This window comes from Falco punctatus (assembly GCF_963210335.1).
Source record: "Falco punctatus genome assembly, chromosome: 9".
In the NCBI taxonomy this organism is placed as follows: domain Eukaryota; kingdom Metazoa; phylum Chordata; class Aves; order Falconiformes; family Falconidae; genus Falco; species Falco punctatus.
This window is the reverse complement of record NC_137589.1, coordinates 35341393-35366432: the sequence shown is the minus strand read 5'-3', so window position 1 is coordinate 35366432 and position 25040 is coordinate 35341393. Positions and strand designations below refer to the sequence as shown.

At 43.4% G+C, this 25040-nt stretch overlaps 1 protein-coding gene across 10 annotated transcripts in view; it reads left to right on the top strand.

The window, feature by feature from the left end:
• ABLIM1 (actin binding LIM protein 1) overlaps positions 1-14995 on the top strand; it is a 208641-nt gene extending 193646 nt beyond the window's left edge. For 9 of the 10 annotated variants that reach the window (XM_080403375.1, XM_080403376.1, XM_080403374.1 and 6 more), the window contains 3 exons: positions 764-825; positions 1134-1194; positions 2146-5116. In XM_080403375.1, the coding sequence (XP_080259501.1) occupies positions 764-825; positions 1134-1194; positions 2146-2183 (161 nt within the window). In that variant the 3' untranslated portion in view covers positions 2184-5116. Of the gene's footprint in view, positions 1-763; positions 826-1133; positions 1195-2145; positions 5117-6431; positions 6513-7841 lie in introns of those variants that run through there. The other variant, XM_080403369.1, reaches the window with a different exon arrangement.
• The last annotated feature ends 10045 nt before the right edge of the window (positions 14996-25040 follow it).

The following is a 25040-nucleotide window of genomic DNA, read 5'->3' as shown; positions in this document are numbered from 1 at the left end:
GGATCGGAATGCACAAGTCTCAGTCTTGTTTGAATTCACTCAGCACTGCCCGTTGCAATCATTGTCCTGTTGGAGTCAGTACCAAAATGTCAATTAGAGTGTTACAGGACCAAAACTAAAAGCCCTTTTCTCTTTGTAGCAAAAAGTGGTGAGCTGAAGCATGTGACTTGCATGTATCTTGGCTCGTGCAGCAGCAGAAGCTGGTAGCATGAGTGTAATAATAGTTGCAGTAGGAAGGATAGAAAGGAAATTATTGAAAGTTTCGGAGAGTATAATAATATCTAAACTGCGTGAGTGACCTGGGAGAGTGGAATTGAATGGACTTGCATGGGAGACTTAACAGGCAACTTATCCAGTCAAATAATGCTGATCTTGGATTCTCCTTGTCCTTTATCTTGGTGCCATCATAAGATGCAGCACAATGCTTTATGTAGCTAAGGACCAAAAAGTTATTTTGCTCAGTTTTCTTACTTTCAACTCAGTGGAGACCCCTTTGATTTTGAGTCTGGCAAAATCACAGTGTCCCTTCTTGATGACCTGTTACCGTGGCATGATAAAGCTGTGTGTAACTTACAGAACGTATGGAAGGCTGTGATGAGTTTGGGGCTGAGATGTTAGTTTCTTAAAGTCAGTGTGTCTCAGTTGATTATGCATATTGTTTTTTAACTGTGTTTTTTATGCTAGTTGATTCCTTAAATGTTCTTGGTTTTGAGTTACCATGGGATTTTTCCAGTAAAAGATTTTTCCCTTCCTCATTCAACAGCACATGCTTCAGCCTCCAAAACTTCTTCTCTCCCTGGCTATGGAAAAAATGGACTTCACAGGGTAAGGAGATGGTGGGTTTGAGAAGCAAAAGGTGGCTGTAGTTATCAATGGTATTTATTTCTGTGTTAACTGTATTGGGTTTTCAGTTTGTCAAGGTTTCTTATAAGACCACTTGAAGTCAGATGAAAACGAATTTCCATTCCCCACAAACTACATTGCTAAAAAGGCAAGAAAGCAATGCAAGAAATGTTTTTAAAACTGAGGGGGGAATAAAAGGCTTAAAGCAATTGATTTCTCCCTATATACCAAACTACTTGTAAAGTCATGAACTGTGAATTCATGCGCATGCCCCTATTTTTCTGTTACAGCCGGTGTCTACAGATTTTGGTCAGTACAACAGTTACGGGGATGTGAGTGGTGCTGTTAGAGGTAAGGCTGAGGAGCCTTTTTACATGCTGCTTCACTACCGAACATGTTATGATGCTTAATCATTTCTGCTCTTTTGTTTTAAGGCTGTGGATGTGGTTACTTTGTATTTGTTCAGTATATTTTAACTTCCCCTCATTAACTCGGCAATAAACTCTGCAAATACCTATTAAAAGTTCGGGTTTATTTTGCAAAATCTGCTATGTGGAACTGATCTTTGTTTATGCCAAGGGACTGCTTTAGCATTGGTGCAAATGGAAAGCTGGTAATGTGTATATTATAAGGGATATGACTGAGTTATGTCCAGCAATTTCTTTGAAAATTACCGTCCACTGCACAGTCTGAAAAATGTGCCACAGTGATGAAGGGAGTATAGTGCCTTCTAATCCCCCTTGCTGCTCATGATTTTCATTATGACTTTGAGCTAGATGTGATATTAGTCATTGCCTAATAAAAATTGACAATATTTATGAAAGTTCTGAAACTTTGAGAGGTAATGTTTTGAAATGCTTTGAGCTGAGAGAGAGGCTTATCTCCAAAGTGAGATTGATCCTGACTATCTATGATCAGGCATCTTCTGCTGATTCTTATGTCTATGGGAGAATCTAGACAGCTACATGATGGTAGAGGTTAGGTGAGGTGAATCCTGTTGTAAACGTTTGAATTTTAATTGGCTCTTTATTCACTTGATTGTGGTTTTGTGTCTCTTAGTATTTCCAAAGTGACTTGCTTTTCCTGAATGATAAACCTGCTTGAAATGAAAAGGGCTGCAGTATTTGAAGTGTTTGGCTCTTTACAAAGTCCGAAAGCAGGAAGGTTGCTGGCCTTAGGGGATCGGGTGGGATTTTGAAAAGAAAAGGTAAACCAGAAGACACAAGGATTATCTGGTAGGTTGTGACTGATTTCTGTTCTTCCACGCTCTAAAGCTGATGAGATTTCTCTTTTGCTTTTCAGATTTCCAGGTAGAGTACGGGTTTTCATCAATCAACTGACCACAGAACTAAAAGCATCTACCTATTGAAGTCTGAATTTCTGCTGCAGGGAAGGGTTTCTTAAGACAGTAGCTTTGATTTTCTTGCATGTTTAAGCATAATCACCAATGTAGATTCATATCAACAAAAAACAGGCACAGCCTCAGATTCTTCCTTGTTACCTCCCCAGAACTGGGTTGAGACATCTCGCACCAGTTCTGGGACTTGCTCTGTAAAAATCCACTGTCTGTTGGTATATGAGTTATCTGTAATAGTTCCCTCTGGACAGCTGAGGGTGGATTTATTTCCAGCCTCTGTAGTACCAACCTCAGAGACATACAGTGTCTCTTCTGGAGGCAATTTTCTCCCAAACCAGGAGCCTTGAATTCCTCGTTTTTACCCTGGAATTTGCTCTCCAGACAAGGTGGCTGATCAATAGTTTTCTACAGTGCTGCCATCACAGATGAGCGAGTAAGAGGTGTGCTTGCAAATATAAATCCTTTTACTCCAAATACTCTCTGCAGGGTTTTTTTCCAGAATGGCTTGAGTCCGGTTGGCTCCTCGGCAAAATCCCAATATGAAATGGGAATTTAAGAAAGGGGTTAATTACTTGGATAATTTTGTTAATGGTATATCAAAATCATCATGATTGGAGAAGAGAGTAAGATTATGGGAGGAGAGAGGAGTTGTCCATGTATTGTGCTCAAAATATTATTTCTTTAGAAACAGTATCTGTGTCAAAACAGCACCTTTTTACCCTATTCCTGTTTGTGGTCATATTAAAAATTTCCAATTGTGAAGACAAAAAAATAAATCCCTCAGCTGATACGGTGACAGGAAGGAAAGCCCGGAGGTGTAAGAGTGCTTCGTATGCTCTCGGGTGGGATCTGAATTAATGCTTTTGCAGATTTTTCCACTTAGTCACTGGGGTGGGAAAGGGCCCACCACTCTCTTGGGGTCTGCAGCGTCCACCTGGGAAGTGAGGTTGGTAGGTTCAGTGGGGAGCTACTGCCAGCCTTAGCAGTGACAGGAGGCTGGGGTGGTAGAGAGGATCAAAGGTTCCCTCTGTGTGCCTCAGGGAAGTAGCAAGCGGGAGCCACGGCAATGATCTGTATGATAAGACTAAAATATAAAGACTCGAAGGAAGTCTCAGGGCAAATTCTCCTTTGTTTTCACCACTACTTGAGTGCCTTTACCCTCTGTGTGTGTAACCTATGTGTCTGATGTATACCTGTATCTGATGCAGTCCCTTCCGGATGGTCATGTCCCTGGAATGAGAATGGACAGAGGAGTATCTATGCCTAACATGTTGGAGCCAAAGGCAAGTGCAGATGTTATTCACTTTCCTTCAAGACAGTGAAGATTTGACTGTGAAATTCAGATAAAATATGGGAAATGTCTTAGTTCCCTTGTTTTTCTTTACCTCACCTCAGTCCCTGCTCCTTATGTGCCAAACCTCTCCCTTTGTTGTGGACTTTGCCTGTTGCAGGCGTTAGTACTCGGGCAGGCTGAGGGTAGCCCAGGTGTGCTCCTTGGGTTAAGGAGGCTTTTCTAGAGACAAAACAGAGATACTGAAGATGCCCAATAGCTAGGTCTCTGTCAAGCTTCCACTAGCCAAAAAGCCGAACTTGATGGGAAGGTCTCTCAGGTCTGACAGGTTGGAAAAGTGATGCAGATTATTGTGGCTCACAACACATTGTTGAAGCCATGTTAATTTAAAAATTAATGAATACATGGATCTGTGTTTCAAATTTGAAGTTAGATACCCACGTCTGTCTGGATCTGTTCCTTAGCTCTCAGCACTGTTAGCCTGACACCATTCAGTAATGTTGAATTCCCCATATAAGAAATTATTCAGGAAATTTCTTGGGAAAAGAGGCGATATCAGCTGAATATAATTTAAGATATAAATTTAAATGCTTTGGCAGCTATGTCTAAAGATACAGTTGTTCATTCAAAAATGAACACAGAGAGAGAGGATTCAACCAGGGCTGTGTTTTAAATCTTCTAACTTTATCTGTTGCTGGTGAATCTTTCAAGAAATCATGATTTTGCCAAAGTTACAGGGATCAGCATTTCTGCAGTTAAGCGAGGAGCTCGTTTTTCAAACCGGATTACTACTTGTGCTTCCAAGTCACCTCCAGACAAACTGTATAAGGCAATAACCCAAGTTATATAAGCTGAGACCCCAGTGCACTGTATATTTACAAGTGGGTTTATATATTATATAAATAAGACTTTGGGGACATCCCCAATTCCTGAGATACTCCTTTTTATTCACACTCCTTTTTATTTCAAATAAGTTCTTTTTCAGTGCAATAGAAATTCTTACAGCCACCACTGCTGTTGATGCACCCAGTGATTTAGAATGTTATTTTGGGTAACAAATTCTGTCAGTATTATTAGTGAAAAAAATTATGGGAATTCTCATGAGGTAATAGATCACTTTCTGTTGATGTTTGTAAAGATGATGCCAGACCCTCAACATGTGTAAATTGGCAGGTTTTTTATTCATGGCAATGGTCCAACACTAACTTAAACCTGATAAAGTAAAAGAAACCAACTCAAAGTCAGCGTAAAAAACCTGAAAAGTGAAAATTAATAAATTTAAGAATGAGCAAATCTTACCAAATGGTTCTCCAGAAAGGACAGAATTTGTGCATCCTGCCAACCCAGATAGAGACATGCCTTGTTGTGAATATCTAAATATAAAATGTACTTAGGATTGTAGATCTTGACTTAAACTCTGCCTGTTTAAATATGAAAAGTTACATTTTAGTTTCCTATAATGCTGTATAGGTAGCCATTTCCAGTATCAAACATAAGCAATGTATAGACTTAATTGTACGATTGTGACAATGTTAGAATCTCCTAAGAATCTTATCTTACAATTGGTATGTAAACACACGTTATTTAAATTATTATTACTTACAATAAACTCAGTGGTGTGTTCATTGCTGCCTGAATCTTATTTATTGTATTTCTGAAAAGTTCATTGGGATAATTGCTAACAATGGAATGAACTTAATTGCCTAGTAATTGCACAAAAATTGACAAAAGTGGATTAGGTTGAATTTCTTCTGATGTTAAAATCATTTAATTAATAGCATTTGAGAATAGCTCAGCTATCTCTCTGGGAGAGTTTTGGTGGTCTCGCTCCTGTTCCCAGTGGTCAGGTAAAGACCCATAAATAATAGTAAATGCTGAGCCAGTTGCCACTGAAGTCTGCAGAAAAACTTCATTGACTTCAATAGGGGTTGGACAAGGAGTCTGGGAATGCTGTTCTCCTACTTGGCAGAGATACGCAATGAGAAGGGCTGTAGAGAGGCTCTGTTAGATAGAACATGAGCTCTCCTGAGTCATTCCAGGCATTTATGGAACTGTCTGCCCCCCCCAAAAAATAATCCTAAAACAGGGTTTTATTTGCAGGGATGATTCCAGAAACTGATTTTAAGGCACATGGTTTTCTGAAATCCTTTCTAAGCAGCATTGTTTCTATTGGATTAAACTGATTTGAGACCCACTGACAGCGAACATTTTACTTCAAAGAACTTGTACGCATAAAACAAAAGCAAAATCATTTATGCATTCAGGAATTGATTATTGGCCAATAACTGATATGTATAACTTCTGGATGTTCTTTGCAATGTAAAGAGAAATCAAGGGAAATGCTAATGGGAGATGTGCTGGACACATAGTCTTCTGAAGCAGATGAAGATGCGTAAAACAAATATGCCTACAAAAGTATTTCCTTTAATCCATGTATGTATGGCACAGCCAGCAAGCACAGTGAGCAGTTGCTTGAATTCTTTAACTATCCAAAAGGCAAAGAAAATCATGTGATGGTTTCTGTTGAATGCAGTGGCCCCCACAAATTAATATCTTGCTTATTCAAATTTGCTGCTTTTTTTTATGTGCCTTCATCTGTTTCATCTTTTGAAGTCCACTGAGTGTGTGTCCTTAGAGCTGTCCTTTGCCACTTTGCCAGCCATCACTTAAACCAATGATTGACAAATAAATTTACCTTAATAAACTTAGACATTGATGGATGGAAAGTATATTGGCTAGAGAGGACTCTGACCAAAGCCAACTGATGTATTATATGTACCATAAAAATCAGTGGGGTGGGCAAGTACATAGTGGCTCTATAATCTGAGGCAGTTTGATACTAAACAAGTTTTTTTGGTTATGAAAATGAGACACATTTTGTTCTTTCTGCTTTAGAATATAAATACATCTCTTTTTCCCCCTTTTATACGTTGTTAACAGATTTTTCCATATGAAATGCTCATGGTGACCAACAGAGGGCGAAATAAAATACTAAAAGATGTAGACAGAACCAGGCTTGAGGTAAGAGAAGCAAGTTCCTAAATGCTCTTTCCTGCTGAAGTTGTTTGTTGTTGCACACTTGGAAGCTCAAACACTGAAGTGTGGGTCCTTGTTAGACTGGTAACATTTCTCAGCACTGAGCAGGGAAAGAGGAATCTGACAGTGGGAGGAAGCAGCTGCATCTCCATGAACAGTGCTGGGCCAGGAGTCCCACATCTCTGTCTCCCTGCTCATGGACTGAGCTTCTCCCAACACCCCTATGTTTTCTAGCAATTAATTATATACTTGTAAATTGGTGAAAGGCCCAAAACTTCTGGAGTGTTTTATGGTCATAGGATCCATTTTGGAATGCAGCAATACTTTGTTTGATCCTGGATCTCTTAGCTAAAAGTCCGTGACAGCCATCCTTGAGGATCAGAAGTCTAACTTTCTTTAACTTAGCCACGAGTCTTATGAATTAGTTAGACTGGCTGATATCCAATAATATGAGGACTTAAATCTCTGCCAACAAATAAAAATTGTCTACAGCTTTGTGGATTAGAAAGACTTAAGCAGCCCAGTGGAAGGCTGGGGATGTTTAAGTCATTTGTAGTTAATCTTCTGTGGAGATGAATGTAAGGGGCTGTGAAAATTTGGGTAAGTAACCATTTATGCACATTTTTATATAGTAGATACGTGATCATCGATTGGAATTCAATGCTGTGTTACATTAGTGCTAGAGGGAGACACTTACCCCATCCAGTATGCTCTAAAATGGCTGAACAAGAAGTAACTTGTGCACAAGACCACATCAAAAAATGTTTCATTGGCCATAGAGAAATGTGCTGGACAGTTAGTGTGGCCAGACATCTGTCTTCTCAGAACTTTGAATGTAGCATGTCAACCTGCAGCCCTTCTGCAAAGCTCTCCTGAAACCCAGTGTCTGTTGGAACTTCCAGATGTAAGCAGAGGTTACTAGCTAAAGCCTGGGACGGGCGTGCAGGAGCTGGTTTTGTTCTCTGGTCTGTCTCTGCCTGTTGGGTGACTTCAGACAGATCATTTTTCTGTCTCTTGCTTATTCAGCAACTGAAATAGTTCTCCTGATTTCCTCTGTAAACTTCTCAGTCTTAGGAAATTGCAAAATTGTATTGATACATTGAGCCACCCTCGCTCATGAGGACTTGATTACGTGTATTGTCAAAGCATTATTATTTCCTGCAATAGCTCTTAAACAGTGACATGATATCCCTAAGGCAGTCCTTTCTCCTGTTGTGTCTCTTTGGCTTTGACTGACCATTGTCTTCTCTCCTTTTTTTTTTTCTCTTTTTTTTTTTTTTTTTAAAAAAAAAAAACAACACCAAAAAACCAAAGCGTCACTTAGCACCTGAAGTTTTTCAAGAAATATTTGGCATGACGATACAGGAGTTTGACAAGTTACCTCTCTGGAGACGCAACGACATGAAGAAAAAAGCAAGACTCTTTTAATCTCCTTTAAACAAACCAACAAAAAATGATGCATAGTGTCATACAGTCCAAACTATTTGAAAGCAACTACTTATCCACCAAAAAGGGAAAATCACATAGTGGCACCTCTGTATGCAGCAACTGAACAAGATGAACATTTGCCCGCCTGAAACACAGGGAGAAAATATCTGGGCTCAGAAATAACACTGATAGGTTTCAGAGGTGTCACCCTGTTACATAAAATTATACAAGATAGGGAACTGCTCTGTTCTTCTCCCTCAATGATACTCCCTTTACTTCTCTCCACAATATGATGGACTTTATTGCTAGAGCCAGGAAGTGCCCTTAGGATGCCTTGTAGACTAAAGTAGTTGTAACCACTTCAAGAACTGGAAAAGAATATATATATATATAAATATATATATATGTATGTGTGTTTGCGTGTGTGCGCACATGTATTTATATCTCTCCATCTATCTGTGTGTGTGTATGTATGTGTATATATGTGTATATATGTGGAGAGAAAGGTAGATGCTCTGTAGTGAAGGAGAAGCCCTCTGTAAGTTATCTACGTGGTCACATTAAGTCTTTCACACAACTGTTTCTTAATTGGCACCCTTTTGAAACGTCATCTTCTTGGTGTGGTACAGTCTGCAAAGGTGGGCAGCCTGCTCACTCACAGTACATACCAGTTGAATTTGTGGGAAATGGACTCCTTGTACTTGTACATATTTGCTAGGATATAGGAAGTGGATTGCTGTGTCTGTTGTCAGTCTTCCCTCTTCTACACTTTCTGCTTGAATGAATAAGGCTGGAGCTTAACCAGTCCTTTGAATAATTTAGGATCACTTAAGTAATGGGAATGATGGAGAAGAGTCAGTTTTCTTGTCATTTAGTCCGGGAGATGGGTGGATGGGGGTGGGAGTGACAGAGTGAGAAAATGCTTTTCTAAGTGTGCCCTGGTTCGCACCCAGAGATTTCAGGACAGACTCCCTGCTAGTAATTACTAGTACAGCTCATCAGATTGCAGTGGAGTTGTAGGATTTTACATCAGCAGGGAATATGGTTCTCTGCAAGCTAACACATAGATTCATCCCTCTTGGGGAGGAATGTTTATGAATTAAAAGGTACCATCAAGGTGCCATGCTCTGCCAATAGAGGCTTTTTGATTAAATTGCGGTTGCTGTTGTCAGTATGGCACAGTGCATGGGGCCAAGCACTCTTTTTAGTTAATGTAGTTTTTCACTTGTGCTTGGAAAAGAGGGCACAGACTTTTTCTTTTTTCCTCTTTTGAAGCGTCAAAGCTCCAGCCTTGGTTATTTTTATTTCCCTTTGTGCCTGACTTGGTTTTTGAAGACAGAGTAATCATGCAAGACAGTTCCTGAGCTGCATTAAACTCCTTTACTGCTTTCAGTCTTCTTCCAATATGCTGCAGCTTAAAAAACTGCCTGTATGTACCTTAACTGCTTCTGAGCAAGTCCTATACAGAGGAGGACATGAGCACCAAAGTAATTGAATGAATGCATCGTGGCTGCAAGGTCAGCTTTTTCTCTTCCTTGGTGCTTAACCGCCAATGCATACTGCACTAATGAGCCCATCTCCTGATACGGGAGAGGGTTACGTAGGTTCTGTGTCTGTTAAAGAATATCAAGGTTTCGGTTTTAATGCAGAAACTTTTGGCACTGGAGACATCAGAGCCTTTGTATTTTCTGTTATATGAGACATTGGTATTAAAATCTGGAAGTCAGGAAGGGGAAACAGTCCCATGTAGTTGTGAGATTCATTATCACCGTGTTGAGTTCTGCCTATCACCAAATGGCATTTCACCATGACCTGTGCAGGACAGCCCGAATCCTGCTTCTTCTTTGCTGGTTTAGGAAATCCTGTTGCAACAGATCACTGTGGTTCCTTTGATAAAATCTGAGTTGAAGATTCAGTATGTGAGAGAGAGATACAAGGGGTCAGCACCTGCTCCGTGTCCCTAGAGCTAAGGGAATGATGAGTCTGGGGGACAAGCTGGAGAATATGCTGCCATGTAGATCTGGCATCACAGTCCCTACTGAAAAGAAGTCCTCAGTGAACACTGTGACATGTGCAATTGTGAGCAAGCTCTCCTGGATATTACTGAGAGTGCAGCATGGATCAGTTCAACATGTTTTACTTCACTTTTTTAGAACAAGCATCTGAAAGGGGTTTGAGGAATGCTGAGAAGTAAATGGGAATGTTAGGGGCACTGGCAGTTTGAGATGTGTTTTTGAGTGACTGCTGAAACCAAATCCATACGACAAAAGAATAGCAGTGGTTTACAGTCACAGGCTTTGTGAATGCTGGAGTCTCAGAAACTTAGTGTTTGTCACCTGCAAGGTGTGGCTTAACTTTGAGATGGACATTTGAGGTTTAATGCATTTGAAGTATTAAAATTCTCTAAATTTTGCCAGCCCACATCCTATAGACAATACTGTGCTGCTGCCTTCCCAACACAGTAGGCATTGCAGGTCTTTTAGCCCGAGTCACCTTGATAATAAACCTTTTTGATCTGAAGACCTGCTGTCTCGAGGATATGAGCTGCCAGTCTGCATTTCTCTGTCCCCATCTCTAGATTACTATTGAACTTCTCACACAATATATGAATACTTTATCCAGTCATTTCAGAAATGACTAAGCCAGGTTGTTCTGCCTCCTCTCACAAAAAAAAAAAAAAAAAAAAAAAAAATAATTGTTTTTTTCTTTTTAATAAAGAGCCCAGCGTCCTAGCCTGTGAAGAATGACAGGGTAATTTGTATCTGCCTCATCAGCTGAGAATTTTAAAGTGCAATTGCAGCTTGGGAAGGAATGAAGAGGAGCCAGCTTAGATGCTGCCGAAACAATAAATCTCTAACTGGATTTTTGGGCCACTGCTGGCTCATATCTCACTGCTGTGGAGTATAGTCGTTCAGCTCACAGCCCTCTTCACTAGACTAATTACTGCTTTATTTCTGATTGAGAACGTGAAGGGTTTTCTGAGCTGCAGCTTCATGCCTGTAGTTAATTCCCCTTAACTATCGCAGCTATTTACATATAGACAGACCCCAAGACATTGCAACCACACTGTAGCCAGCCACGGGGAGCGGAGGGGGTGGGGGTGTTTTCTGTAGTGGGCTGTTAGTTGTCACTGCAACATTTCTGTTTTTTCATCTGGTCTTCCCACCTAATAAGAACCGAAATGTACCTCCTGGGAGAATTTTCTTTGTAAGCAATGGATCATTTTCCTAGTATCAATTGAGTAGCATTTTCTTGGGCACTTCTTTTTAATTTCCCTCTTCAGTGTTCCCTTGAGACATGTCAGGAGTTGGACTAGATGATCTTTAAAGGTCCCTTCCAACCCAAACCGTTCTGTGATTCTATTAATATGCTTTAAGTGCATGCTTGCATTCTTCTGTCTCCTGCAAAGCATTTGAGCTTCTGATAAAGTCCCATCAAACTCGGTACTGTCAACAGAATGTCATTGACAAAAGCACTGAAAACTGATTGCTTTTGTTTTATCTCCCCCTTTCTGCTTTAGGAGTGATGTAAGAGCAAGGACCTGTCGAAACATTACAGAGTAACCACACGTAATGTGCGAAATGGCATTATGTACACATGCAGGTTCTCAAACACAGGTGCACATGTAGCATGCATACTCCCCATTTGGAGTTGAGGTACTATGTGAGTAGTTACCATGGAATTTCCAAATAGTGCGTAGTGGTGAATAGATAGTGGTCATTAAGTTACGAAGGTTGTCACTTCCATACATGCTTGCATCTGCAGGGCTCGTGGATACGTGTGGTGTACTGAGTGTGCAAAAGGTGAAAGGGTCAGTCTCTCAAATCAGGGAAGTGCCAGGCTGGCCACAAGTGATATCATAGAAAAGGCCTCCCTGGGTATATGTGAAGGTTTCCAGCACCCAGCCCTGGCAGTGCTTAGGTGGAAGGGTAATACCCTGTGCAGTAGTCTTCATAGTAACGCGGAATCCAGAGATCTGATTACTGGGTTTGGTGACCTCTGCAGATACTGGTCTGATAACTTCCATATGAACAAGTAGAGAACTGTTCCGTGTTACAGTGGGAACAGCTGGCCATGTCCTCTATACGTGTGCCTTAACAGCATAAGGTTCAGCCTACTGTGAGTCAGAAGCTGAAACAGATATGTTGAAATAAGTATGTTGTTCATCATCTCTGATGGTAGTAGAATTAAGCCAACTTGAAGAGCAGATCTGGAAATTACTAAACTGTCCACTATTTCTCAATGAAGCGATGTGATCTACTGTGGCCTCAGTTCAGGAAGCTGAACATAGGTAGCATCTCAACTCTGCCAGTGTCCTATCCAAAACCTGCTAAACTTTCTGTACAACTGCAAGTCAGTTTTTATGAAGTTTGCTCACAGAATTTCTTCCTTTTTTTCTTTCTTTTTTTCTTTCTTTTTTTTTTTTCTTAATTACACCAATGTCATGCTGGTTTCATTTCAGACATTTTAGAGGCATCTCAGAGATATATTTGTTTTCATTTTGGTTAGTAGCCTTTCATGAAATATGGTTTGTGATGCTTTGTGGACGTAGCTGCACTGTGCTGCAAGAGGTTAGACTAGGGGAACAGGAAGTTTCTTAATAGCTGCATGTGGGGCAAGATAGCTCTGTGGCTCTAGCAGTGCTTTTACTTCTGTCAAGACAGATGTCATCTCTCCTTGCAAAGTCCAATAGCCCGAAGTCTGTGGGCCCAGCACTGAAGTGCTTGCTGCCCTTTCCCTGTTGCAATTTGGAAGTCCTTTCTCAGCCCTGTAGTTCAGATGTCTTGCTGTTCAGGGGAGGTCATTAGGAGTCACTTTTGTAAAAGTTTGTTATGCTGAAATCAGATACATTTTGAATTTGATACATTTGAAGTGAAATCCCTTTCCACCAGCCATGTTTTTCCTGGTCGGGTAAATCGATGGATGGAGAAGGATTACGTTCTGGGAAGAAGGAGAGCTGGCATAAGCTTGATTTCTCCACGGTTTGCCAGTGTGGTGTTTAGCAGACCTAGAAGAAAACACAGGCATGAGCCTGTGGTACCTATTTCAAATTGGGTGGGAGAGTCAAGTTTGGAGTCCAGAGTCCATAGCTTATAAGCATCTACACTGAAATTAATGCTATAAAGTGTTAAAACAAGTGACAGAAAAATTAACCAAATTTTTTTTACCAAATGGTAAAAATATGAACATCCTCTAAACTCATCTTGAAATGACTTACCTTGGCTCATGCTGACTTAGGAGGAGATCTTGGCATATTTGGGCCATAGCCTCGTAGAGCAGGCTAAATGGAAACCAGCCTTTCTCCCACTCCATGATTCACTGCTTTCCTTCGGAAGGCATTTGTGGAGGAGGATGTCCACATCCTGGAAGTCACCTATGGCGGTGTGATATACCAGTCAGTGATAATGGTGATACAATAAAACATGTGCAGGAAACAAGAATATCAACTCATCTGTCCTAGTGTGAAATGCCACTCATCTTTCCATGCCAGAGACACGCTTAGGGCTGGACCCCACAGCTCCCTTCCCCATTCAGTTAGCCCCAGGTCATGGCCCAGTTCATGCCCCATCAAACTTTTTGGCCCTGTCAAGACACCTGCTGGACTCCAGCATAGTCTTCAGGGCAGACCAGCAAGGGCTGGTCTTGACAGTATGTGTTATGGTTTTACCCCATTGCTATGTAATGAAGAGTTAGAGCGAGCTACTGAGCACTGTGATAGCAGTACAACGCGCCTTTCTCTTTTGGTGTAGAAACACCCCTGTCGCTGCGGGTTGCAGTACTGCTCTGGCTGGTGAGTTTTGCCTTGTGATTTCTCCCACACACCTTTATGTGCTTAATAAAATAAGAAAAAAAAAATCTATAGCAATGCGAAGATACAGAGTTCTTAATCAGACAACTCTGCTGGCAGGAGCTATGCGATGCCCGCATTTTGGCAGGGAAAGAATAAGAAGTATTAATTTTAATGTAAGCATCAGTGCAGGAAGTGAGAAGGTAATTGGCCATTAATGTTGTTTGCCTGTATGCAAAATAAATTATTTGTTGCCCAAAGGGCTTGTAACAAGGAAATAGATTTCTGCTAATGATTTGCTAAAAAATGCTTGTCTGTGTGAAGAGGTAATACTTCCACATGCATTGCGGTCTTTCTTTGGAGGTAAGAAGAGATGACTGAAGGCAAACAGTGACCTGTTTTGTCAGGATCACCGCAGTTAATACAAATGTTTCTCCCAGGACTTGCAAAGCTGAGGTCCACAGGACCTTGCTCCTAGGCATTAGGAGATGAGGCATTTCAAGCAGTAGAAGCAGCGACGGGAATTCCAGCGGTGCCTTACCAGGCCGAGTCTCTAGCTCCCTTAGGTGCTTTGACAGGTCCCACTGGACAGTTGCCTGGGCTTTTATGGCTAAACACTTTCAGAATGCACTTCCCCCCCCCACCCCCCCAGATGCAAAACCACTGATATCAGCGGAGCCTCTCACATCCGCACGCTTTGGAGCAGGCTTTTTCTCGGCTGGCTAAACCAGGAGAGTCTCTGACCGCTGTGCACGCCTGCAGCAACGAGCTCTTTATGTCATTACCAGATCAGTCCTATCCAAGCAGTGCAGCTTGGTCATTGCTGACAACTCTTCCTGTAAGGGGGCCTTACAGCTGGGGGCTTTTTTTTAAGCTTTGGAAACTGATACTAATTTTTCAAAGGTATATGTTCCTTTAAATCAGTAGATTTTGGCAATAGGGTTTTTTATTATTTTACTTTCCTCTTCTCCCTCCACATGTTACAAACCAGCGTTTCGGGGAGGTGTCCCTGTTTTTCCATTCATCTGTGAGACAGCTCTCTTTCTGAGTCTCTGTAAAAGTGAATCAATGTCTTGTCCATACAGTAAGTCTGCTTGTATGCATAATGAAAAGTTGAGCTGGATTGCTGTTCTGTACAATTAGTGTTTCCACTGTCATACCGCAAACAGCACATATTGCACCCCTGTGCCACTGTAATCTGCATCACTGTTGTACTCAAGTCAACGAATAAAGTTTGGAGCTTTATTCTTAATTGCTGGATTCATGTTGCCTCATTTATCAGGGGTTGATTTTTTTTTTTTTTCATTTTGCAGAGTTATATCGAAGTCCTCTTACAAAACAGGATGTGCTCTCAAAAAAGAGAGGGAGGTGAGATATGAACGAGCAGAGCGAGACAGATGAACAGTTACACGGCTTCAGTGTATGGCAGAAGGTTTGAAAATGAACATGAGGCTTCCTGTAACTAACCCCTAGAAATAGATATTTGTACAAACCACATAGGAGTGTTAATTTTGTGTGGTTAATGTGTGGTTTAAAAGAACCCAAGATATCGGTGAGGTCAGCTAGGTCATGCTGTTGGTGGGTTCACAGGCTAAATGATTTCCTTTCTTTATCTGTACAAGTTCAGGTAAAATTTTAGTACCGGACTTGAAAAGATGTTTACATGTCTTAGTACTTAAAATTAGGTGTTGGCTTAATTACACAGAGTTTAAACTTGCCAGCGTCAGTCTGGGTGTAGAAAGTAGGGGAGGACACCATTCAAAGAGATAGGGCTATAAAACACCTATGAATGTGCTGAACGCCCAGGTCTCCAGCAGACTGTAATAGCAGCAGTATTAAGCACACTGCACCTCAGAGGAAGCCTCAGCAATCCCTGTCAGTACTTCAGAAGAAAGACATGTCAAGGGACTTCACTCATTATTGCATGTAGATATCCCCTGGAAAAGAAACCACTCACACAGCTCTCTAGAGGACCTGCCAAACATCATCACTGAATTAATTTGAGCCTCCTGCAGTTATGGGACCTGGAGCAACCAGAGCTGGAGCCTCATTAAGATTGGCCTCTGGGCTTGTTTGCTGAGGGGGAGGCGGGGTATGGTGGTGTTACTATTTGAAGTGAAGCCACTTGGGGATCAATCCTAAAAAAAACCTCAAAGCGGGTGGGAAAGAATCTTGCTTCAGGCCATTGATCATCTGAGCTGCAGCCCTCTGTTCAGGGGCAGGCACGATGCAGCACACATCCTGCACGGCACCCTTGAGCCTACAGAAAACCCCGGCAGCATCAAAGTCTGTGTCCTACAGAACACATTCTCCATCTTCTCTTCTACCCCTCAGCCCTCACAGACTCATTCCTGCCCTTGCCCTGCCTTGGTGCTCTACACAGGTTCCCTCTCACAGCAAAGGCAGAGGTTTCCCTGGGGTTTTACTTCAATGTACTGAATATATTTGAGGACTGAGTCTCGGATGAGGTGGGGGGTCAGGTTCCTGCTTGGAGAGCAAGCAGGGGAATTCAACACCAGTGTGAAGCTGGCCTTTAGCAATCCACCCCATTCACATCCCAAGATACGCCTAGATTTTTGTTGTGTTGTATGTGTGCTGGAACTTGTACAAGAGAAACTGCTGTGGACAAATCCAGCAAAGCGACCTGGTGGCAGTTAGATGCTTACTTTCTTTGGATGGCTTACCCCAGAGATTGGATTTCTGCTGTAGGTGGGACAAAAATCAAAGCAAAATCAGAAAATCAGATTAATTTATTGCAACTGCTGGAAATATGAGTCAACGAAGGGCAGAAGCACCGCTTCAGTGGAGTATTTAAACACAGGTTTTTGCTGTCTGTATTACTGCAGCACGTAGCTGGAAGAGACCTAATCCTGAACCAGATGATTTGCAGGTACAAGGTGGAGATGACCATTGCTTTGAACGTTTAATGAGCAAATTTTCAACAGGCATGTAGGTCCATGGACTTCAGCAGATTGGCACATGTGTTCCAGTATCCCTCATTTCTCTGTTTCCTCCATGTTTAGAGATGTTTCCTGCCCAGCCACTTCACAGCCCTCAGAGCGGTCAGACCTGGTATGAATGAGGCCATAACAACTCCTTCTCTCTGCTCTTCTTTTTAGCACCAGCACTGAGAAACTTGTGAGCAAACCTGGGCTGATAGCACACGGTGCTGTGCAGGTTACTGGTGGGTAGTGCTGGGCAAACATGAGTCAAGAGAAGAGTTAGGAAAAGACAGGGATGTTTTTAAACATCTGCCCTTTCAGCTGAAAGGCAAACATAGAGTCTAAGAGAGACCTCTTCATAGAGTCTAAGTGAGACCTTTCTTCAAAAAAGTTCTGCACTGCTTATTTCCCCTTCCCCTGGACAACCAGACGCCAGGGAGATGTTTCCTCACTCTCTACGGGGCAGGACCCCAGTCACCATCCGCCAGCCTGCAGCCCCCAAGCACTTCCATGTTAGGTGCTCCCTGGGCACCTCCTGCTAGCCTCCCTGGACATCTCCACACGGTCAGGGAGCGAGGAAGATCAGTGCATGGGGTATCTGCTTGAAAACCCACTAGTGTAGGTCTATGATTTGGCCTTGGAAATTTTCTTGAAAGTTTCCTAGCCATAGAAAGCGAGGAGAAAACCCAACCCAAAGGCTCTGTTTTGAATTATCGGTTGAAAATCCACTGCCTGAGTCTCAGCTCAGCAACAGTTACTGTGTAGAGCCAGCCTAGGACCTGTCCTGCCACCCCAAGCTCTGGAGGTCCTAAGCAGCCATCCCCCAGCCGAGGATCTCTGACCCAGCAGTGTAATGGAGCAGTTGCTTCGTTGCAGCCTTCCCCAGCCCGGAGCAGTTGGGAATATCATCGCTGTGGATGCGCGTCTATGCATAGAGCAAATTCACAAGGGTCTGTTCCAGTCATCAGCCCCACGGTGTGACAGCGCCAGCCAGTCTAAGTGCATTTTTAATTTCCCTCCAGTTAAATGTACAAGCCTAGTGAAAATCCAAGGGTTTTTTGGTTTTATTTTTAATCGTTAGACCATTTTGCCCTGCTCCCCTCCTCCTCACAAATAATGTGAGGTTTATGACCCCTGAGTAATGACTGTGGAATGCACTGCATCCTACAGCCATCCCAAGGCATCTGGCAATGGGAATCTTCACAGCATGTCAAAAATACACAGATAATACCACTGTAAATAGCTTAGATCAAAACAAGTCAAATGTCAATGCTAATTTGCTGTCAAGTATATAGCTCGAGACCACTTCCTCCTGCAAAAAGAGAATCCCAGTTCCCAAGTGTGACTTGCTCCCCACCAAAAGCAGCTTGTTCTCCACCAAAAATCTCCCCAAACTCTGAATGAACAAGAGTGGTTGTTTTTTTTTTCCCCTTGCTGTTTTATTTATCTGTAGCTTTTGTGCCTGTCTGCTGCTGAGTCTGAGGCTGGGAAATGCAACTTCGGTTTTGCCTGCCATTTTTCTATTGTAAAAAAAAAAGGACTCTTGGGAGAGATACTTACTGTTTTCTATGGCTCAGTCAGAGGGCGAGAGAGAAAAGTTGTTCCAGGATTTCCCATTACAAAGCATTTTTTCACATAGGCTCACTTTTATTTTTTAAGGACTGGGAGATTAAAGAGCCGGCAGGACTGGAGCAGGAAGTTTGCTGTACGTCCAAAGGTCAGGTGGGTCTCAGACAGCCACTGTTTCCAGCTCTCTTTTATATACACACTGCAGATTAAAATGTACATCCCGGACTGGATGTAGTCATGGTATGATGGGGGCCCAGCGGTTGGGGGGGGAAGGAAGAAAGGGGGAGCAGGAAAATGACACAGCACAGTCTCTCCTCAGGCTGGGATTTCAGAAGACAAAGCACTGGGTGGCTGTTCAGTGAGCTTAAGGTATTCCCACGCCCCCACAGCTTTTTCCTGCCATCGGATATGTCAGCATGACTGCTTGTGGCGTTGCTCTCAGTGACATTCGGGAACTGATCCTGCTTAAAAAAAGCATCTTTTACTTTTTATTTCGTCGCATAGAGTTGGGTTTGTTGGTTCTTGCTTTTTTTTTTCCTTTTTAAATGGAGTCAGCTCCCTGCTTTGCTTTAAGCAGTGGCCTCACAAAGCAGTTGTGCTGGCATGAAAAATGGGGTGGGCACAAGTGGACAACAGGGTCTAAAGAAAGAGTTAGAGCAGAACACGTCAGACTGCTAGGGATATTGCACACCTTGTGTCATGAAATCACTGTCTCAAGGCCATGGCAGAGAGGGCAGGTGCTGGCACTACCTTACTTCCTTCAATTCCAGCCATACTGTCGCATGTATGGCTAAGTAGTCAGTCAAGAAGGGTATAATCGTTTCCAAGAACTTGAAGGTTCACACTGCTGGAGTCGGATGCTTTTGCAAAGTCAGGAGTGTTTCAGATGTCACCCCAGACTGAAAGAGGGAAGCAAGGAGGTGGACTAAAACCCACCTTCATCGTGTATCCTCTGGAGGAGATGGCTGTTCTGCTGGGAGAGTAGGCCAGGTGCAGACTGGCCCTGCCTGGAGAGCCACCATACTGGCATGTTATCCTATGTCCCGACTGTTCCACTCACTCCAGGACTGTGCCCAGGTGCAAGGGGATGAAATACGGTATTTCATCCGATGCGGGTTTTTTTCCCCTTTAGGTATTCCTCATTGTCTTGTGTCTAGACAACAGGTCAGGAAATGCAAGTCCAATGATTTCACCTTTTTGAACTTGGGCGAGTCACTGAAATTCTCTAGGCTTCACGTTTCCCTCATACCCTTTGTGGTCTGTTTTTGCGAGAGATTGCCAACATGTCCCATGGATCAATCCAGTCTGCAAGGCAGGTTAAGCCCCATTAAGGCTTTTAATTGAACAATGCATCAGTGAGTGTGGGCAGAACCTTTTGCTTGCTTCTGCCACCTGCCTTGATAGACTGGTCAAGGAGGCACAATGCAGGCAGGGTCTGTGGGCCAGAGGGCTGAGGCTCACGCTGGATAGTTAACTGAAGCTCTGAAGATTTTGCATTGTCCTTGCATTATTGTCTCTGCAAGGAGTTCCGCTAAGCTAGAGACTCTCCATCCCTGCTCAGGCTGCAGGAGCGATGTCCTGAAGAAGGGCATTAGGGTGGTGGGTTGAGCCCTGGGAGACGTACAGCCTGTGCTAGGTGAGCCTTCAGGGCAGAAGGTGGGAGAGAGCCTCTGCCAGGCACGCTTGCCTTGGTGGATATTATAATGTCTTTGCTAAAAACTGCGGCAATATTGTTTGGACATAAGTCTGGAGAAGATGGTCTCTACAGAGTAAAGCCTTTCTTAGTGAAATTTCCAATCTTCATAGCTGGCAACAGTATGGCCAGCTGGGGCCAAGGGGCTGGATGTAAATGAGTAGAGCGTCCCTGGGCAACCCAATGAAGAAACATCAAAAAGCAAGTCAGGCGTGGCAGGAGCTGGAGGCTGACTGCTGCTGGGGATCTCCACACTTGGGAGTAGATCCATTTTCTGTTTCCCATTATTTGGGCTATCCCAGCTCCCACAGCGCCGTGTATTGGAGAGAAGAGTTGATGGCAGAACCAACCTGTCTTCAGGACTAGCTCAGAAGGGCTGCCCGAAGGAAACAGTGCTCCCCCTTGGCTGACTCTTCTGGATTTAGGCTAGATATTGCAGAGAAAACAAAATGCAGCTGAGACCATTCAAGGAATTCATTGACAAATGTTTTAAGGTCTTTACGTGAATGTGTTTGCTGTGAAACGGGAGACAAGCTAATAATCGAAACAGGTTTTACAACGAACGAACTGCTGCTGAGAAATGGAAATGCCTACTTTACAGCCTTGATACTATGCTGGATGTTAAATGACTGCCAGGAGCAAACTGTGGTGTCTCAGTTGGCTCTTACCCTAATTATCGTTTACAGAGAAGCCCCAGCTAGATGGATGAGGACTGTAATATGAAGGACTTAAGTAAGATTTATTGATGTGACTACATGAATAATTCCCCTTGCAATGATGCATTTATGAGCACAGATATTGTGGGAGGAGGAAAGCCAGTGTTTGATATTTTCAAACATTTGAAAGGGTGTGGTTTATTTTTATGGTTCTGGCTTTTGCTGTTCCCTCTACCTGCCCCCCTTCCGGGGGGGGGGGGGAAAGAAAAAAAAAAAATTAATCCTCTTACTGGCCAGGTTTGTGAAACAATAGTAGGTAATTGAAAATAAACTTCTGCTGAGGCCAATAAATATTGGATCTACTAAATGGACTGTCATGGTGCTTAAGCAACCCTGAGCACACCAGCTTCAATGCTCCAACGTTGCTCCAAACTCTTGGCACTCAAGGTTTGGGTTTTTTCCATAACTAACTAATTGTTCAGCTTCCTGAAAAGTATGTTTGTGCTTTTTCTCCCTCAGGAGCGGTCCCAGCAGAGGACCCTCTGGAGAATTTTCCTGTGTTCTGCCAGTTCTGGCTACAATGGAGTTACCACCAGGGCAGGCAGATCACCCATCTGATCGGGGGGGAAAGCTAGCTGAAAAACTGACCCTGGGAGGAAAAAGCGAGAAGCTTTTAGTCGTGTCAGCAAACCCATCAGCCACGACATGTAGCCAGCCTGCCGCCAGCGCTGACATAAGGGAAGGGGTGAGGGAAGGCATTACCATTCGGTGGCAACATGTTTTTAAATAACTTGCAAACACCTCGAGCAGTGCAAGTCTGTAAACATGTAAGCTGGTCGCAGCTGCTGCTGTCCTGCCGGGCAGCCCTGGCCATTCCCAGTCCCGCTGAGGCTGGGGAGACCCCACGGAGGCGGTAGTGGATGAGTACCCTGAGCTACCACAGCTGCAGGCACTGTAAGGGCTCTGCCGGGTGCCCCATCCCCATGGTGACCACACCACTGAGCCACCCGAGTCTGCAAAGGAAATAGTAAACCATTCGTTGAAGACTGGAGTCAGGAATGAGCCTTCAGGAAAACGTGTCCCCAGAGATGATCCCAAAGGATCTCTGCCAGTTGCTGGTGTCCCTGGTCTGCTTTCGCCACTGGAGCCACCTCCCTTAATGAGGGACATTCCTGCGATTCTCCGTTCTCTGCAGACCCTGATCCCCTTACCTCGTCTTTCTTTCCTCAATCAAACTGTCAGTACGGACAAACATGCCCATTACCGTGCTTGATCTTTTTGCCTGGCAGACTCCTAGCTGTCTGTGTCTGCTCCCACAGGTTTGGCCTTGCCCCACCGCTGTTCCACCAAAGCAGAATTTAACCCCTCCACAAGTCCCAGAATTTGACATACTCTTCTCCTCAAGGAGACGCCCAGGAAAGTTCACCCAAAATTAACTAAACTAAATTTATTAATCACTGCCTGCCCTGGGTGTTTTCAGCCTGAATTAAAATGCCTTTAGTTAGATGAGCTCACTGTGGAATAACGTAAACCAAAACAAACTAAAGACACTTAAAACCTGAAGGTTTGGTAAGATCTTCTGCAGGTCTCCTGGGAGGTACTGAAGCTGTTACTGCTCACCAGCTCACCACCACTCCTCTCCATGGGTCAGTCACCTCCTTACATTGCAGCGCTGAAGCAACGGAAGGTGCAAGCTCTGTGTGCAGACATGGGCAGGTTATTTCAAGGAACCATCCTTGGTGGTTGAACTGCAGTAGCTTTGTGCTAAGAACCAAGTGTCACAACAACAATACTACCACCGCCACTGTTGGTGGGTGGCCAGTGAGAAGCCAGGAGGAGGCAAAACACACTGAACAGGCTCCTGGATGAGATCTCTTGATACAGCTTCAGTACTGACAACACCCATCAGTAGAAACCTCTTCCTGTAGCAGGAACCCACACATTACCTTACTGTGTCTGTCTGTGGGGAGGGCCAGAAAGTTGTGGTCCAAGATGGACCATGTGCACTTGCACAGTCACCTCCCAGCCCACATTGTCTGCTGTGGCTGCAGGTCCGCTCCCTGGGGATGGGCAGATGACAACGTGAATGTACAGGGGCCTCAGGCGTTGCAGGACACTCTTTGCTCCTGCCACTGGCGCACGAGGTGACGCACTTAGCCGGTGGCAACCCTCGTGGCCTGTGCCCCTGGGCAACTCTCCCAGTTGCTCCCCCCTCTTCCAAAAACCCCATTTCTGGGCACCTGGCCTGCAGTGTGAAACAGCCTTTGTGTGATATTTTGTCAGCTACAAATAATTGAGAGAGGCCTACATAAAGTCCTAATTGTGTCACTGAACAGGCTCTTCAGTCATCCATCTTCCTATTAAACTTGTGAATTTCAGCTACTCAGCCCTGTTGGAGTTATTTTCCCCTTCCCCTCCTTCTTCTTTTAAGCTTCTATTTATATTCTCTCAGTTGTCTCTGCCAGAAGATCTCATGTGGATACATTAGGCCTTTTCAAAAGGAAAGTTGGATTACAGCGATTTTTCTCCCCGTAGGACACAACAGCTTCATCATTCATAACAGAGCAATACACTATAACTTCATTATAGATGGCATGAAGCTGGCCTATTTAAACAGAATACTTAATGATAGTCAGGAAGGCAGGAGAAATTCAGCTCCACTGCTCTACGTGGGAAAAGGAAAACTGGTTTTGGTATTTACTGAGGTGGATTTCTTGACTCTTAATTAAATCTCTTTTCACAGGAACAAAAAAAAAAAAAAAAAAAAAGTGGAAGGCTCAACTGCCATGGGAGAGATCTGTTACCTGGTAGTTACTTCCACTTTGTCAGGTGGTTGGACATACCCTAACATCTAATATTAATAGCAGATATGGGGGCTGGGAAGGAAGCTTGGGCTTCTCTGCCATACTTAGCCTCCACTGAAAGAAACTGCAGTTTGCTGGTGCTCTCCTGGATGGGCCACAGGTTCTCGTTCTTTTTGCTTTCTCACTTCAGCAGCGCTGACCTCAGAAGTGTGCTCTGCTTATTGACTGAGGCTGAGTAGAAGTGGTTTAGGACTAAAGAAAAGCTGCAGGCTGGAAAAACACCCTCCTTTTTGGGAAAATGCCAGAGTAAACACCTTCTGTGAGCTCACAGTTGACATCAGGCCACAGTTTGTGGTGAAGATGGGGGAGGCTTAAAAAAATCCCAGTGAAAATGTAGTAAGATGTAAAAATTAACATTTTCCCATATGTTGATAAAATTATTTTTTCTTCTCACCTGGTTAAGTTTTAGTGGTGTTGAAAGTTGCCAAGAGTTCAGCTCTGTCGACCGAGTCCTTCATTGACAGTTTGATAGTCCATACAGAGGGGTTTGTGCCAACTTGGGAGAGATTTTGCTCAATATTGGTTTACTGGTAAAATCCATGTGAAGTTTCTAATATTTCTTAGCTGAAAGCCATGATTTCCTATCCCATCCCCTCAAAAACTAGGACCACGACTAATTATGTATCAGAAATCTGTATCAGAAGCCTTTAGGAAGCCAGCAGCCATGTGCTGTGGTGCCTGTGGGTGTTACATGCTGGAATACAGGGCACTGGTACCCGATGGAGTCTGCTGGTGTGAGCATCCCCATGTGGAGTTTGGAGGGGAGGGGAACAAAGAATGTTTTTTACTTCTTTAACTGGTATTGAACACTGTCAAAGAAAAGGTGAGGGTCCTCTCTGGAGGGGAAAAAGGGTCTAGAATGAAATATAAAGAAGAAATGGCTCCAGGAACAACAACTGCCCTAGCTGTTGAGCACACTCTCTGGTCAGCATGTCTCCTATATTGGCTAGAAGAAGGTATTCTGTCAGGGGAAAGAAAACTATTCATGCTATTAGAGCTCCTCTGATTTGGTCTACAAGCAGTTTGGACTCAACAACTGAAAAGGAAATGTCAAAGAATGGGAAGCCAAGAGAAGCTCATCAAAAAGACATCTGGTCCTGCTGTCCTTAATGGGAAATCCCCCCTCCCTCCAGCCGCCCTCTTCCCAGCCATGCTCTTTTGAAACAGTTAATGTCAGAGAGAATCCAAAACATTGCTGGAATGTATCACGATGAAGCTTTTGTATAGCTGAGCAGCTAAACAGCTCTGGTTTTGTTTGTGTTAGGGCTGATTGTCTTGCCTTTCATGAGTGAAAGTCAGAAATGGCTGGACAGAAGTCAGTGGAGCAACACCAGTGTAAGACCAGTTTAAGCTGGGGGAGAATTTGGTCATCTCTTTTATGGCCAGAATCATGAAGCACTTCACAGGGAAGTGAGAAGACCTCAGAAGGGACACCCATAGACAGCATACATGCATATCTTCTGAGATGACGGGTTCATGGCCCGTTCTCCAACAGAGTATTCACTCCTCTTCCAGTAAGTAGCTTTGCTGGCAACAGCCATGCTGTCCCAGTGACCCATCTGCCTCTCTGTTT